Source organism: Rhinolophus ferrumequinum, chromosome 4 (assembly GCF_004115265.2).
Source record: "Rhinolophus ferrumequinum isolate MPI-CBG mRhiFer1 chromosome 4, mRhiFer1_v1.p, whole genome shotgun sequence".
In the NCBI taxonomy this organism is placed as follows: domain Eukaryota; kingdom Metazoa; phylum Chordata; class Mammalia; order Chiroptera; family Rhinolophidae; genus Rhinolophus; species Rhinolophus ferrumequinum.
Window position 1 is genome coordinate 46,312,537 of NC_046287.1, and position 15,977 is coordinate 46,328,513.

The following is a 15,977-nucleotide window of genomic DNA, read 5'->3' on the forward strand; positions in this document are numbered from 1 at the left end:
AAGAGCACTAATAATTTTATCTTATTTTTATTATGTCTTCTGGTATCTACTCTGAATATAATTATTATCTGGAATTATTGAACATATAGTGCATGTATATATTTAAATAGGTATATATGAAATATTTTGAACTAAGGATTGACACAACTGACTCCTCTCTTTAGTTGATTTGGCCTTAATTGGTTTTAAGACCACAAAAGGTCTTTTTCAATGAACCTTTTAAGTACCTCCTTACACCTTTTGTTCATGCTGTTTTGCCTTTAGCTATTTTGTTCTTCTTGTTCTTAATTCTCATTCTAGGTTATCATATAGAATAATTTTTTTATTCCTTTTTTTCCCCAAAAACTTTTCCTCCAACTGTTGTTCTATGTTTTGCTGTTAGAAACTGAAGGTTAGTGTGTGCATGCTCAAGTATTTGGGGGAGGGGTCCTTGGCCTCTGCATCAGGGGAGAATAAGAATTTATATCTGCTCTGTGTGAGACTGTGTAGTGCTGTGCAGGAAAGCATATGTATGTGTACATTCACATACAATCTCCCAATGAGTTGCTAAGCACTTACCATGTGAAGAAGCTACAATGGAAGCAAGGGAAGTAGAGACGGAAATGAACAAATATAATCAAGGAGTCAGAGATCACTGTGTTAAGGAAGCTTTGTCTGACCTGATTTTCAGGGTAGGGTAGGGACATTAGGATGCGGTGAAAGGAATGATTCAAAAGACTGAATTGATGACAGGATTGAAGACAGATAACATTTGGGGAGGACAAAGAGGGGTGCATTAGAGGTTAGTGTACAGGTTTCTGGAGATATAGGAAAGAGCTGGTTTCTATGTGGAAAAGGGTGGGGGAGAGGTGCATTTGGTTTTTTGTATAAGAGGTGTGAAGTATCCATGAGAACGCCTGGGAACATGGCTGCTAGACATTTAGAAACATACTTCTAAGAGTCAGGAAGTGGGGTTAGAACTAAAGTCTGTGAAATCATTGGACCATGGGGTGTGCATGAAAGCTGACTTCCTGGAAGAGAACCCAATACTCTGAGAGTATGAACAGAGTTAGAAGAGTATGCTAACAGTAAGGATAATCATTTTTGTGGACGGAGGGACCCACTGCATCCCACATGCTGTGCTAGGTATTTTATGTGCATCATTTCTAATTCTTACAAACCCCTGAGAGATGTGATTATCCCCATTTTTCAGGAAACTGAGGCTCTGGGAGATTTAGCAAATCATCCCTGGTTCTCCTGGGCCACAATGTCTTAGCTGGACCATACCATCTTCTTACATTGGTCTCTAAGTATAGAGGAGGTTGGCATGTGGATGAAACCTAAATTCTCATTGGCTCAATCAATTCTTGAAATTATCTGCCAGTTTGTGGGAAGGTTCATTAAGAAGACAGATGTTTAAGAAGTGCCTAGGATGTCACTTCATTACTTGAAATACACATATTACACAATCCACCTCCCCTCAATCTTCACCTTCAATGGAAATTTTCTCAAAAAGCATTAAAACACCATAGTAATAATTTTGCCACAATTTGACCTACTTATGGTAAGAGCCTATTATCTCTGTTCTTTACAGAAGGAGGCACACAGTGGGATGTTACAAAGAAAAATTGAGCTTGAGAACGCCAGGTCTCATGCATACTTTCATTTTCTTGTCAGTGACTTTCTTCATGATAATAGATCACTGGGTGTGTGTTGGAAGATGGCTCAAAATTGTGCAGCCACATCTGTCAAATTGTCAAGAGATGAAAACCCCTACTTGAGAGGGAGGAAGAAAACGGCTTGTCACAGCAGCAGCTGAGGAATGAGGTTCCAATTTAACAGAATTCTATTTATCACACATTAGGGTGACCTCTTCACGCAGCTGCTGCTTATGCTAAAATAGAGTTTAAACAGCTAAGTAATTGGTTGATGCTAAAAGAGTCAATTACAACTTTTCACTTTTCTGAGACTCAAGTGCACACTGAAGAAACTTTCTAAATGGTTTTGGTAACACTACATAAAAGAATTTCACTGTTGCCTGAAAATGGTAGAGATGTAAAATGTGCACCCATATGTCAAGCATTATTATTTTGAATTTATCTAATATTTAATGTCTTCTCAGTTAGACCGAAGTGACATACCCTTTAGAATTGCACAGAATTTCTGAAAATCATCTGGAAAAATCAACAAATAATTGGACAACAGACATGAATAATAATAATCAATCTCCAGAAAATGTAAGTGGCCTACGATTTTATATGTATATATAAAATATACATACATATATATATATATATATATATATATATACATATATACATACACATATATATACTCAACATCCACAGACTGTCATCAGAAAGATCCAATTTAATTTTGATATATCATTTTACACCATCGGGTGTAAAGTCTGACAACATCAAGTGTGGACAGGATTTGAAACAATAACTCTTAACAAGTCGCCAGGAAGAGTAAAAGGTGGCACCATAATATGGGTAGCCATTAGACAGTATCTTGTACAGACTAAGGTTGTTCATATCCTTTCATCCAGCAATTTGCTCTCATAACTATACTCAAATAATTCTCATACATGTGCACGAAAAGGCATGGGCAAGAAGGGTCCCAGAATGTTTGCAATAGCAAAACAATAAAAAACAAACTCAGTGTCTATCAATAGGAGAATGAACGAATGAATGAATGAGAAAACAAATTGTGGTCTATTTTTATAGTAGAATATACAGTGATGAAAATGAAGTGGTTAAAAATATGAGGTAGACTGCTTGTGATGAAATTCCCAGTCAGTAACTAGCTATGTGACCTTCATCAAATTCTTTTAGCTGTCTGGGCCCCAATCTCATTTGTTAAACAGAGGTCATAAGGACACCTATAGTCATGACGCTGTTGTGAGCCTGACACCTAGTGAGTGATCAATAAGCGTTAGCTATTATTCTTTGTAATAGTGGATACATAGGTTTTCTTAACTGTGTTTCTATATTTCATAATTTTTTAATGCAAGGGAATGATTGAATATTATATTGTGAAGTTCACAAATTATTCATTTGTAAGGACATGGAAACTATATGGTGTTTCTCCAAATAAACTATTTTTTATACAGGGTGATTTGAGATTCACGTCAGACCATAATAACCTATTTAGTCCTGAATAGACTTCTCAAGTCCCATAAAACTTAGAAGTTTAATAGGGAAAACTACTCCTGAGGTCACGTCTCACTACTCGTATGATCAAAGAGCTACCTCCCTTCTCCACGAAGCTAATGAGGGTGTTGACTAGTGGCTCCCGCAGACAGAAACTGGGGCAAGGTTTTCAGAGAAGCTTAAGAAGGGAAAATTACTTTGAGTTCCTACTGTAGGAAAACGCAATACTCTGTTTAAGTGGACCTGCTACTTCCATTCAACTTGCATGACCTGCTGCCGCTGGCCAATTGTTCATTTTGGGTGACCTACCATGAAAATACTTTCTCCCAGCTTCACACTCATCTTTGGATGTTTTCAGGTGAGCCTCTTGAATGGAAGGCCACCAAATTCAGTCACAATCTGCCATATTTGGACAATATGTAAGAAACAGAATAAAGCTAATCTTCAAGGAGAAATATAGAGGCAAATGCACTGACAGAAACAAAAATAAGAAATCAGGTGCCCCAAACAGAGAGAGAAAGTCAAAGAAAGCATAGTCACCTGGCAGGCCTGATTATACTGGCAACAAATGCTCCCTGTGAGCATAATGTCTGTTCCTTGCAATCAAATATTTCTTGACTAGGACATAGATACTCAATTCTCACAGTAGCGGATGGAGGTATTATCCCCAGTTTGCAAAAATATGCCCAAGGTCATACTAATAAGGAACATAGCTGAAATAAGTGTCTCCACAGCCTATTCTAGAACAGCCTACAATAGGGTGACTTACTCTCCCTCAGGAAAGATGCCATACTGGGTATCACTTCATAGAACAAAGCAAGGGTGTCTACAGCTGGGGAAGCAGGTGTGAGAGGTAAAGGAGTACTGTTAGGACACATGAGTCTGAGGCCCTTGTAACACAAAAGGAAAGCAAACCAGGTCTGGGGCTTGCCTTATCCATATTCTCAGGCTTTTCCTTGTCATTTCCAGCCATCTTTGTCCCGTAGTAAGGGCCACTTGCAGGAAGGAATGGGACCCCAGATGAGAAGCAGGACACAGGGAAGTGGAGGACCGAGGGTAGGAGGGGTATTTCAGGGGCTATAAGAGATTTGCTTATTTGTCCTTAGCATAGAAAGGAATTTCTTAGGAATTGCATAAGTTTACCATAGCTAAGTTCCTTATTAGACATTGTACAATTTTCATTAATAACTGGAGAAACATGAAAAGTGAGTTATTAAAATTTACTTCATTCACATTAAATTAATTAACTAAAATTTCAACAAATGGCATCAGAGAGCTCACCACATATAACCTATGAGGTCGAAAATCCATTCTGCTTGTCCTCCCACTCTGAACTTGCGGCTTTGCAATTAAAGTTTACAGCATATACGTTTTCATTTATTTTAAAAACAGAAAAGACCACCCTAAAGGCATCAAATTAAATTCTTGACCTGCATAGTTGCATATGATTCCCACTGTGGTTATAATTATAGCTAGGATTACACTTAAAATTTGTGTTTCAGAACACAGAATGAAATTTGTAGCTTCAAAATGCAAACCAAGGTACACATTTTTTCCTCTACAAGCTCTATAGAACTTATTATTCTGTAGAAGAGTAAGATCTGGAAGTGCCCTAATTCATTTAATAGGTCCGTAATAAATATATATATATAAAGAGGGAGCAGAAACACAATGATTGCAACATTTGAAATAAGATAAAATATGTGTATATGTGTAGGAAAGTAGGGAAACAATAAAAAAGTGTCCCTATTGCTCAGATCCTAACCACTGGAATACATAAAATCTTAATAGATTTATTTCTGTAATTAGAAAAATATATATATATATATTTGCACACACACATATATATATATATATGCACACACACTCACACACACGTACACACACACCGAAAGAGAGAGCCAAAAAACTGTATACACATTTTAAAAAAGGAAAAAAACTGTATTAAAATTGTAATAATATATACCTATAACAAAAGATGAATACAAGTCATGTATACACATTTTTTTGGCACCCCTGGTATATCTTTTAGGTACATCAATAGATAGATACATAGACACACAGAAAGGAAAACGGTTATTACACATCAAACACCCAGAATGACAGAAGCATCAGTCACAACGTGTAGTTAGTTTAACAGTAGTAGGGAAGATTAAGCCACATCAGTCAATCTCATTTTATTAAATTACTTCCATTACTCATAGTTGGTGGGGAAGACATATAAATGCTCATATCCATAAACTAGACTAGAATACAAAAGCAGAAAAGAAAGTAAAAGTACAAAACAGTACCAATGAAGAAAGCTGGTGAATCCAAAATAATTTCACCTGTAATAAGGACAAAGATGATTTTTCAAGAGTCCTTCATTTATAAGGGAATTCAAGCCAGTCTCCATTTATGCTGAGGTATGATTTTAAAATTTTGAAAAACTGAAATTTATGGAAAGACAACTTTGGAATAATTGAAATTTATGCAAATTTATACCATCATGATCTAAAGTCACATTAGTATAATTTCTTTCATGGGTCATCTAAACAAATGCCTCCTGGGACCCAGCAGGTAATATGAGTATAAATGAGAAAATCAGTCCCAGAGTCATGTACTAAACACATAGGGATAGCCCATTATTTCTACAAAGAAATAGGTTCATTTCTCCCTTCTGCAAAACATTCATTCATTCAGTCAGTCAGTCAGTCATGGATGTATTTATATACTTATGTATTTACAAATTTGTTTATTTTTCCACTATAGAGTCATGAGATAAGAGAAACATTTTTCTACTTTGAGAAAAGTAATTGTATGGATCCACAGATAAATCACATTCATTTCCAGTGCTATGGAGACAATATGGAATGTTGGGAGACAGAGGGGAAGTGGAGACTGTGCACAAGCCCCTTGGGGCAGGCCCCACCCCGCTCTGGCCAATTATAGCCATGTGGGAGTGAGAGCCTTGTTACCAGATCTTTGTATTTTACAAAAGCAAAAGAATATATACAATATTCTGTTTTTAACTTGGGAGTCAAATTTTAAAACAAAGTTCCACTGTCAGGGCAAAAATCCTCAATTCTTAGTACTCTAACTGCGACTCTGGGACACCAATTTGCCATCTCTCAGATATTGTTGATGTCTCATATTTCTAATTTAGTTCAACAATAGCAAAATTACTAACTGAATTTATTTACAGCTGTTCAAATGTTTCATTCCAATAAATTCTACTTTTTTGTTAAGATAGGAATTGGTGTGGTTCTTTTCAACAACATTATATATTCAACTAAGACTACATTTCCAAATATAGACCTATTTATTTCACATACTGAAGAAGATAAAAATAATTCTGAAAGTGGTAAGACATAACAGAAGTCACAGTTATGTCCTGTCAAGCCTATGCCACCATGTTTTGGGAGAGATGTGCTAGCAAAAGTATCAAACCTTTTGGTTATCCAAAGCCATACAACCTTTGAGAAGTACTTTGTAAAAACAAACTCCAATGTCCCACTTGTTTTAGGCTTAGAAATAAATGTTTTTATAGAAATAATGTTATTACCATAACCCACGTGATTTCTAGTTCCCAGAGACAAGATCAAGAGGACAAATACAACTGCTTCTAAGTGAGACACCAAATAAGTCTTTTTACAGGTAAAGAAGTTTCCTAGTCATTATTTCACTTGATTGTTCTGTAGTTTAGTGAGTACCAATTAAGCATCTTCCAGGTGTCAGAGACAACTTTTGCAGGGACCGTGACTATTATGTTCCCTCCTGTCATGGAGTCACCTCTCGGAGAAGCAGATATTAAATAATGAATTATACCATTTTAATAAAATTATTATAAACTCAAAAGAAAAATACAGATGATATGAAAATATATAACCAGGCTACCTGATCTATTCTTTGAGGACAATGTTTGAGCTGAATTATAAAGGATGAATGGTACTATTTCATCTCTTCTTATGGCAGAATAGTACTCCATTGTGTACACCTGAAATCTATGTAGTTTTACTAACAATTGTCACCCAATAAACTTTAATTTAAAAAAAAAAAGGATGAATGGGAGAGAAGAGTGTTATAGAAAGAGGAAACACCATGAAAATGACAGTGACTCCGAGAGGCAGACATGCTGTTTTATAAGAGATAAATGAAGGAGTAAAGTGTCTTAGAAGAATTGGCTCTTAACCTCTAGGTTATTTCGGAAAAGGAATGAGGGAAGTTTAGTTGGAAGGAATTAAAGCAAACACTTTTTATTTTATTTCTATAGTTTAACATATGATTTATAAGAACATTTGTTCATTGGAAAAATAAAAAGTGAGTATTGCTACTGTTTGTCCTTGAGGGTGAGATATCAATATAATCCTAGACACTGAGTAAGTGGATGGTTCAGATGAAAATTCTCCTGTTACCTAGTTTTAGATGGCATTAATCATTAGTAAAGGCCAATGAGTATTTCATGACCATTTTATTTTAGTATTGTGTCTTTACTTCTTTTCTTTATTTCTCTTTTAATTAATTAATGATTAATTAATTTTTTACTCAGACATGGAAACATACTCTCTCTCTCCACAGCTAATGTCCATTAAAAACAGATGATATCTTGGCCATACCACTTTTCATACATACTCTTTCAAATTGGATCCTTCTGGAACACATGACTTAGGACCGAATGTGAAGCTGAGCTGAATGGAACTTCCTTCATACTAAAACGTCTGACTCCTTTCTCTCTTAGTTTCAAACTATATGCATCATTATTCATAAAACTTATCAAGCTGCCATATTCACAACACATGTCTAATACTCAGGCCTCCTGAATGTCCCATCTACCTACTTCTAGCCTAATCTCTACCCGCCCCTCCACCGACCTTTATTTTCCTATATCCCTGATCAGTGCTGGCCCCTCCATTACACCCTCCTTGCCATTTCAAATCTTTGAGACAGGGAGGCTAACTTGTGTCCTAATTCTAGATTGCAACCTTGAGGCATCTATTAACATGTACTTAATAGATTTTTAAGCAATGCTAGTAGGACTCCAATTTGTACTCGCAACAGGTCTGATGGTTCATTTGTATTACAAACTTACGTTTCCTTGGCATAGTTTTTCAGCTGAGAAAAGCACGGGTCTAGGAACCAGAAGACCCAGGTACAAATCCTGGCCTTTCCATTTGGTTGAGGTGAAATTGTAACTTCAGGAGACTCACCCCTGGGTCTCCACTTCCTCATCTATAAACGCAGCTGAAACATGCCAGTCTTTCTGCCTCGAAGGGCTCACTGTGCCTCATCTTTAGTTGCTCCCTCCCTCATTCTCTTGGTCTTGATTTAAATACCTTCCCTGACCTCTCAGACAAGGAAAGTGGACTCCTTTAAAAATGTAATCTTCCATTACGTCTTTAAAACCCCCATTACTCCTGTAACTGCTAGTTCAATGCTGGCTTTTCTCCCCCAACTCGTACCTTGTAAGCTACATGAGTAGGAGCTGTACTAGTCTTTTTCAGGATGACCTAGTGTCAGTCAATATCAGTTGGTGGATTATCAAATAACGGAAGTGAAAATGCTTTACAACCAAGAAGCTACACTGTGACTACAATTGTTATTGTTCTTACTACTAGTAGGACAGTAGCAGTAGTTGAATTACTATAAGCATTGTTACTATCAAGTATACAACAGAGAGCCAGAAAATAATATTAAATATTATCAATATTCACTGAAATCTCTTCCTCTTTTTCCCCTCTATCCTTTTAACTGATAGATACAAAATAATTGTATGATTAAATGGTCATATAAATACAGCCCCCAGTAATGGTTCAAAGTGCAATATTTGGCTTCGTAGGTACCAATCCTTGAAATGTATGAGTCCCGACCTGGAGAAAGATTTAAAAGAAAGAAAGAAGGTATATCCTCATTCTGAAGCAGATGAAAAACCCTTCCCCAAATTACAGGAGTGATATGAAGAACTATAAAAAGCAACCCTTATGAGAAGAGGATTTGTAATTGAAAACAAAAGGGAGTGACAAAAATAAAATTCTCCAGGAGGAAGAATCAGTTTTCTGTTCCCACAGTGGGGCTGCTTGACTTTTCATCCTTAACGAGGAGGTTAATGGAAATAGTGAAAGTGCCATGGAGTGGTAGGGGTGCCACTTTTGGGAATGTGACATGGTTTTGAACAATAATTACTGATATTTGGGTGCAGGGAGAGGGAACAAAGCAAGAGAAGATGCCAGTGTGGTCCACCAAAGAAAATAAGGAGTTCATTGGGCTTTATGAAGAGCTCAGAGCAGACGATAAATCCAGAAAGTTCACAGGCCAGAGATCTGATGACCCACCCCTGATCACGTCTCAGGCCTCTGGGGGGCGCCTACTTGCAACCCCATCGCCTCATGTCTACGCAGGCGCACTTTGTTATGGAAGCACCTTTATTATATCCCGTTGCTCAGAGAGCTTGCAGGTGCAGGACAACACACTACCTATTAAAGATATTTCTTCCCAGGTATTCGGTGAAGTGCTCAAGTGAATTGTGATTGTGACCGCCTGCCTCCAAATAATTCAGGCTTTTGTAGAAGAATACTTTCATAAGGTTTATATGACAACAAAATTCTTCATTGAATCAATACTCCTGGGATGTTGTATTACCTCTGTGCATTTATTCACCAGCTATCAAATCCCTACTGTGCATCTAAAAATTGGTAGGTCCTGGGAATACAGGATGGAGTAAAACACTGTCCCTGATTCCAGGACCAGAAATGAGGGCAGATCTATAGCTTAGAGAGCTGTGGATTTCCTCATATAAAATAAAAGTCAAAGAGCTTTGCTGGATGAGTTTTAAAAATGGCATTGTACTGCACCTGGAGGCAGGCTGGGGCGCGTCCCTGGGGCTTGTTGACATCCACAGCTACCAGCTGCCATCCACCAGCAGCATCTTCGTGAAACATCTTCAAGACAAAGAGGGAAATGAGTCAGAGACACGTAATTAGGAACATTGAGAACTGTAACTTTATGTCTCCAAGCTTTGTATATTTTTTTATGTCATCAAAGATTTGTCTTCTTAAGATTCTATATTTAAAACATGAGTCATTCCAATTATGTTCCTTCTAACACTGAAAACTTAAGCAAATAATAGTAACAAGAATAATGGCGATAGCTTGCATTTATTGAGCACTTGCTATATGTATCAGGTCCTTTTTGCGTTACATGTTTTGCATGTAATTGCCCAAATATTCTTCTCCACAAGAGTTTAAAGTAGCCATTTTATCCCCATTACATTGATTATTGATTATTGCATATTAGATCTGGAAGAAAATGAAAATTAGAATTCCAAAGCATGGTGTCTGGTGTGTTTTTACTACAAGTGCTGAATTTTTATTTTTATTTAGTAGACATTCCTCACTGAGCCAATGAAAAATATTCTCAGTATAAATAGTATAAGAACTGTGCACGTGGCATAGGGATAGAGGCCGGTGTTATTTTAATGACAGGAGACTGACACATCATTTAATAGACTTTGTGAAATTATTTTAACTAGGCCAAATTAATCTGCTCGGCAGAAATTTTATGTACATATTTATAAAGGGGTTAAAGTAGTTTCTTTTGGTTTAAAATACATAAATGATGAAATTCAGCATAGGATACTATGGTACAAGATACTAAAATCTAACATTCACTGAATTCGATATCTAGGTTATGATCTTACCGTGTATTCCACTACCTCAAAAATTAGGTATCTGTCAATATTATACTCAACTGGAAGACCTTTCCTACTTATAAATATTTTCCCATTTTCTTTCCAATTCCTTAGCTGTGTGTGAGTGTGTATGGGTGTATTGGGATAAGGTGAAATTAAGGATTTTTATTTTTCGAAGAAAAGACACTACAAGCACTCACTGTTATTCCTGCCCGAGGCTGCTGTTTCATACACAGAAGCAAACACCTTTGCCATACTTATTTATGTCCTCATGCTAGTCTGACTTTGTTCAAAAGGGTAATTATTGATGGGGATATGAGATGATACAAAGAGCCTGTTACCTAGGATTTATCATCATAATTTCACACTCTCAGTAGTAGAGGACGTGGATCAGTTGCAGAAAGAAAACTTGCCCTCTAAAAAATAAGGGAGGGGATGAGAGACAAGAGCTGAAATTCACAAACCATGTAGGTATTTTTAAAATGACAAAATGGAGGTGCACATTTACACAAAGATTCTTTGATCAAAGAAGCCAATTACAAATTATTTTCCTCAGGTGTCCATTTGCAGGATTCTGATTTCCTTTAGAATGAATTTTAACAGGTATTCTCAGTGGTAGAATCAAGCACATCCCTCCTAAATAGGCTCATTCTGAGAATACATACATTGGTTGAAATGCAAACCTGTTCAAGTGCCTTTTAACGTTCCTGTCAAAATTCCAGGAATCTCCATTTAAGGAGAAAAAGACAAAAGCAATCCTGTCCGTCACTAGCTAAAAACCCTTTGTACAAGGCATCCTATTCTCTTATCCTGGCACAAAGGATCCCCGGGGCATATATTTGCTTTGATCAGTAGCAGACCAATTTTCTCTGCTAAATTATTTTTTTTCCAGTAGACCAAAATCAAATGAATCAATTTAATTGTTAATAAAAGTGTTCTCTCAAGGTCGTTTCTTTGTCTGAGATAAAGTGAAGGAAATGCAAACATGTTCAATTTCTCTTTAGCCCCTGAATTATGAAACATCTAGATTGGTTAATGTAACAGTAGCTATGTGCCATAGACGATGGGAAATCTGAAGCCAGGAATGTTCAAGGACTCAGATCGTTAGGGTCATGCGGCAGAAGCAGGGGCTTCAAGTTCTCCCTCCATATCCCTTCTCCTTGTCTTCCAAAGTAAGAAAAATTTCATAGGACTAGGCTACAAAAAAACCCCACAAAAAACAAAATAACAACAACAACAACAACAAACCAAACCACAACAAAAGTAAAACAAAAAAAAGGACTAATTCTTTTCTTTTTTTTGAAGCTAATCTTGAATATGTATTCACATATTGACCTATGAGATGTAAGCAGAAACTTTCTATTTTTCCTTTTTTTCCTTCCTGCCTTTTGGGATATGGATGGGAGAGTTAGAGCTACAGCAACCAACTTAATCCAAGAGGCAACTTTAAGAATGGAGCCTACTCAAAGTGGAACAAGAAGGTGGAAGGAGTCAGGATATGTGGCAACACAGATCACCATGTCAACTCCAAATGATCTCCTTCAACTTTACATGAGAGAGAAAGGAACTCTATTTTACATAAGCCACTTGTTTTGGGCTTTTTGTCTCTTGCAGCTCACACACACACACACACACACACACACACACACACAGAAAATCTAAAATTGATTTTGAAATTATTATGCTCTTTGGATTCTTTCGAAATCATTTTTAAGATAGGTAATAGTGATTATTACAGAAAATAATGAGAGTGGACACTTGACTTGATTTCATTATTAAATGATATAGTCGATGACTCAGCTTCATAACATTTAAGTCTCACTTATGGCTTCCTATGATGAATATATTATTCTATTACTATGGTTTCTTATTAGAAGGAGCTTACCATTGTACCATGCTAGAATAATTCCCAGAAATTGCTTTCATTAAATTGCTTTCTCACTTATTTTAATGATGTATATTCATGTGGAAATCAATGCTCTTGGAATACAGTAAACACATTTTTTACTAAAATATTGTCTTTATGTTATACATAGGTTTTTTTGGAGGAGAACTTCTTTCTAATTTTGACCATATGTCTTTTCATCTATGCATTTCTGCTTTTAACTCAGCATTACATATTCACGCAGAAGCTGTTTAGAGTGGTTACAGAACTACAAAGGAAGAACTCATAAGTGTCCTTTTATCCTACATCAACTCTACCCTTGTCAGACTTCAATTTTAATTAGGGAATATTAATTCAGAAAACATGGGTCAGCAAGAGTGCTGAAACTGAGGTAACTACAGGCTCAGAACTTATTACTCTCTTTAGACAATCAGAATATTTATATACCAATCCCATGCATCCCTACTGAATCGTGAGTCACATATAAAAGGTATGTATTGATTGCCAGGGCCTTCCTTGTGTGTCTCTGATCACTATACATTAAAAAGTAGCTTTGTGTGACCCCGAAGTTTAGCAGTTCTTTTCAGTTCTACTCCAAAGTGAGATAAGCTCATCTTTACCATGAGTCAGTCTAAATCAGAAGACCACAGGACTGGCAGCGGATACCTGAGGTGAAGCATCTAACAAACAAGAGTGAGGGTCTGGACTAGAGGGATACTATGTCCAGACCGTTTTCTAACAGCATATCTGCACATCTCAACTTCCAGTTCTGGGCAATACCCCTAGAAAGCTGTGGCATGGATAGTCCTATTGTTAAGGGACACAGGGGGCCATTATATCCTAGGTGTATGAATATCTTGCACTTTAACTCAACATATAGCTGAGCATATGGCAACAATGATCCATGTCTAATAATTATGCAGGTATGGAAGTCACCATCCCCATCAGAATTCAGGCAAATTAATGATAACTAATCTGAAAATTTTCACATCATTGCCCTTTTGTTTTCCTGTTACATTTTGTATCATGGTCTCCATAAGACCGATGGCATTACTTTTTCTGTAATTGGTTTCTATGCTGTGACTCAGAGGCAGGTTGCCTCCTCCTATTTTAAAAACAAAACAACAGTTCTCATCGCGGATTCTCTTTGTCTCTGAAGAGTTCATATCAGAGTCAATTACTATTGAACTGCCTAAGATGTCAGAAAACTCTTTCCTTATTCTCTTAATGTGTATGGTTTTCTTTCTACACACACAGCCCTCCTGGAAAGTCCAAAGACTTGCAGACATCAACAGGTTCACCAAGTCAGGGACTTTCTCAACATTTCTACGAGGATAACTTATGTGGAGAAACTGCAAATTTTTCTACATGAAAAAGATATGCAGGAACTGACTTCATTTCTGAACAGCTGTGTGCTTTACAATACAATAACCATCCTTATTTTATTTCCTTAAAGCCTATCTGTTATGTTAGAATTAGAAACTTGTGATTTAGTGTTTTAAACCATTTAACAAGAGGTTCTTGCACACAGAGTTCTGTCAGATTTTACAAGTGTAACAGAATCATAGCAAATGATGTCTGTCCCTTCCACACACACAAAAACATCTGGGCCACTTGCTGAGTGTCTGTGAGGGGGTGGGAGGGGCCTGGGCCGGTTGCCAGGCAGCCTAAGTGGTGTTTTACCAAGAGATTGCTGCAGGAGCTTCAGTTGCCTGGCAACTGGGTCCTCAGCCACAGCATTTTTCTTAATGAAGGTTTTTCACGATTCTCTGTGTGATTACCTCTGCTGAATACCTAGACATATTACCTCTAAATTATCAATTTATTCCTCCAGATTAACGACAATTTCTAATGAAAACAGCTTTGTATAACTCTGCTAACAGTCTCTTCACATTTCACTTTCTGTTAATATTCTAACTGCTGGCTGATTTGATGGCCCTTTGAAACACTGTTTTTCCAGCTGTGGTTTTATAAATAAGAGTTACTTAATAAATATAATATGGTTTTAAAGTATACTATGATCATTTTAGGTCATCTCTCGAGAACACTGATGTTAATTCTGTGCAGAGTTCATAGTTCTATATTCTATTTACTCATATATATATATAGAGAGAGAGAGAGAGAGAGAGAACAGAAAACACACCTCCGAGAGGTTGTCACATTACTTAAAAGACAGAATGGACTTGAACTTAACATTTCTCATAGTTCACTAACAGAGATGAGAGAAGAAATAAAAACTAGATATGGTTGCTTCTTTGAAGGTATTCCTACATGCCATCTTTGAAATAACCTAGATAATATTTTTAAAATCTTTCATGGAAGTTTGAATAGTTGTTTGTCAAAACTGATTAATATTAATACTATTTCATCTATAATGAATTGAGCAGAAAATTCAAACTTTCACAGCATCATAAAAATGTTGCATAAGGCTTTCCCAATTATTAGCATGTTTAATAGCATTTTAGCATATAATTATTAGAAATCTAATTTGAATATTTTCAAAATAAAATTTGTACCTTGGATCTTTCACAAACCTTTGTACCAATAAACCCATATAAGTATTTACAAACTTACATTAAAGTTTTAGAAAAATTTAATGTTAAAATAATAGTTACAAGGCATTAAAATAATTTTGTTCTCAATTCATGAATTTCAATTTTCTCTTTTTATACTAGAACAAGATATATAAACCTGCCCTTCTGCTTTCTAAACACCAAACAAAAAAACACAAAACAAAACCAAAAATAAAAATAGAGTCATTGAATCTGAATTGCTCTCTTATGAATTACTGCCCTGCCATTGTCAGTCAAATTCTAGGGCACTTCCAATTTCTTGGGAGCATTGAACCCTTCCTAATATATAGTAGTGATTCCTCAAAAGTCACAGACATGCATTTGAGGGGTGTTCTTCATAATTTACTAGACTGTGATTGGTTCATCCCGAATGAAATACATTTTCCATTCCAACAATTCTAATCCTATACATAAGTACCATTGTATTGGTTTTCAATTACATGAATAAGTATTTACAAAAACGGGAGAATTTTATCTGCAGTTTCCATATTTTATCTGTAAGCCCTTTCAGGACTTGTGATGACACAATCAAATCAAAGGTACATAATAAATGTGGTGACAAGCCCAGTTTTGTATCAAATCCACCCATGGAGCTGATAAAAATATAGGTGCCCTTATCCCATCACCCAGAAAGCCTAATTTGGTTCTGCAGGGTTTGGACCTTTGCACTTCTACTTCTTAATAACCCTCTTAGTGAGTCTGATTGTAGAAGGCTATTATAA

At 36.4% G+C, this 15,977-nt stretch overlaps 1 protein-coding gene across 4 annotated transcripts in view; it reads right to left on the minus strand.

Annotated features, from left to right (window-relative positions):
* NALCN (sodium leak channel, non-selective) overlaps nt 1-15,977 on the minus strand; it is a 315,292-nt gene that overhangs the window by 183,159 nt on the left and 116,156 nt on the right. For all 4 annotated transcript variants that reach the window (XM_033104832.1, XM_033104830.1, XM_033104828.1 and 1 more), the window contains exon 10: nt 9,962-10,048. In XM_033104832.1, the coding sequence (XP_032960723.1) occupies nt 9,962-10,048 (87 nt within the window). The remainder of the gene's footprint in view (nt 1-9,961; nt 10,049-15,977) is intronic.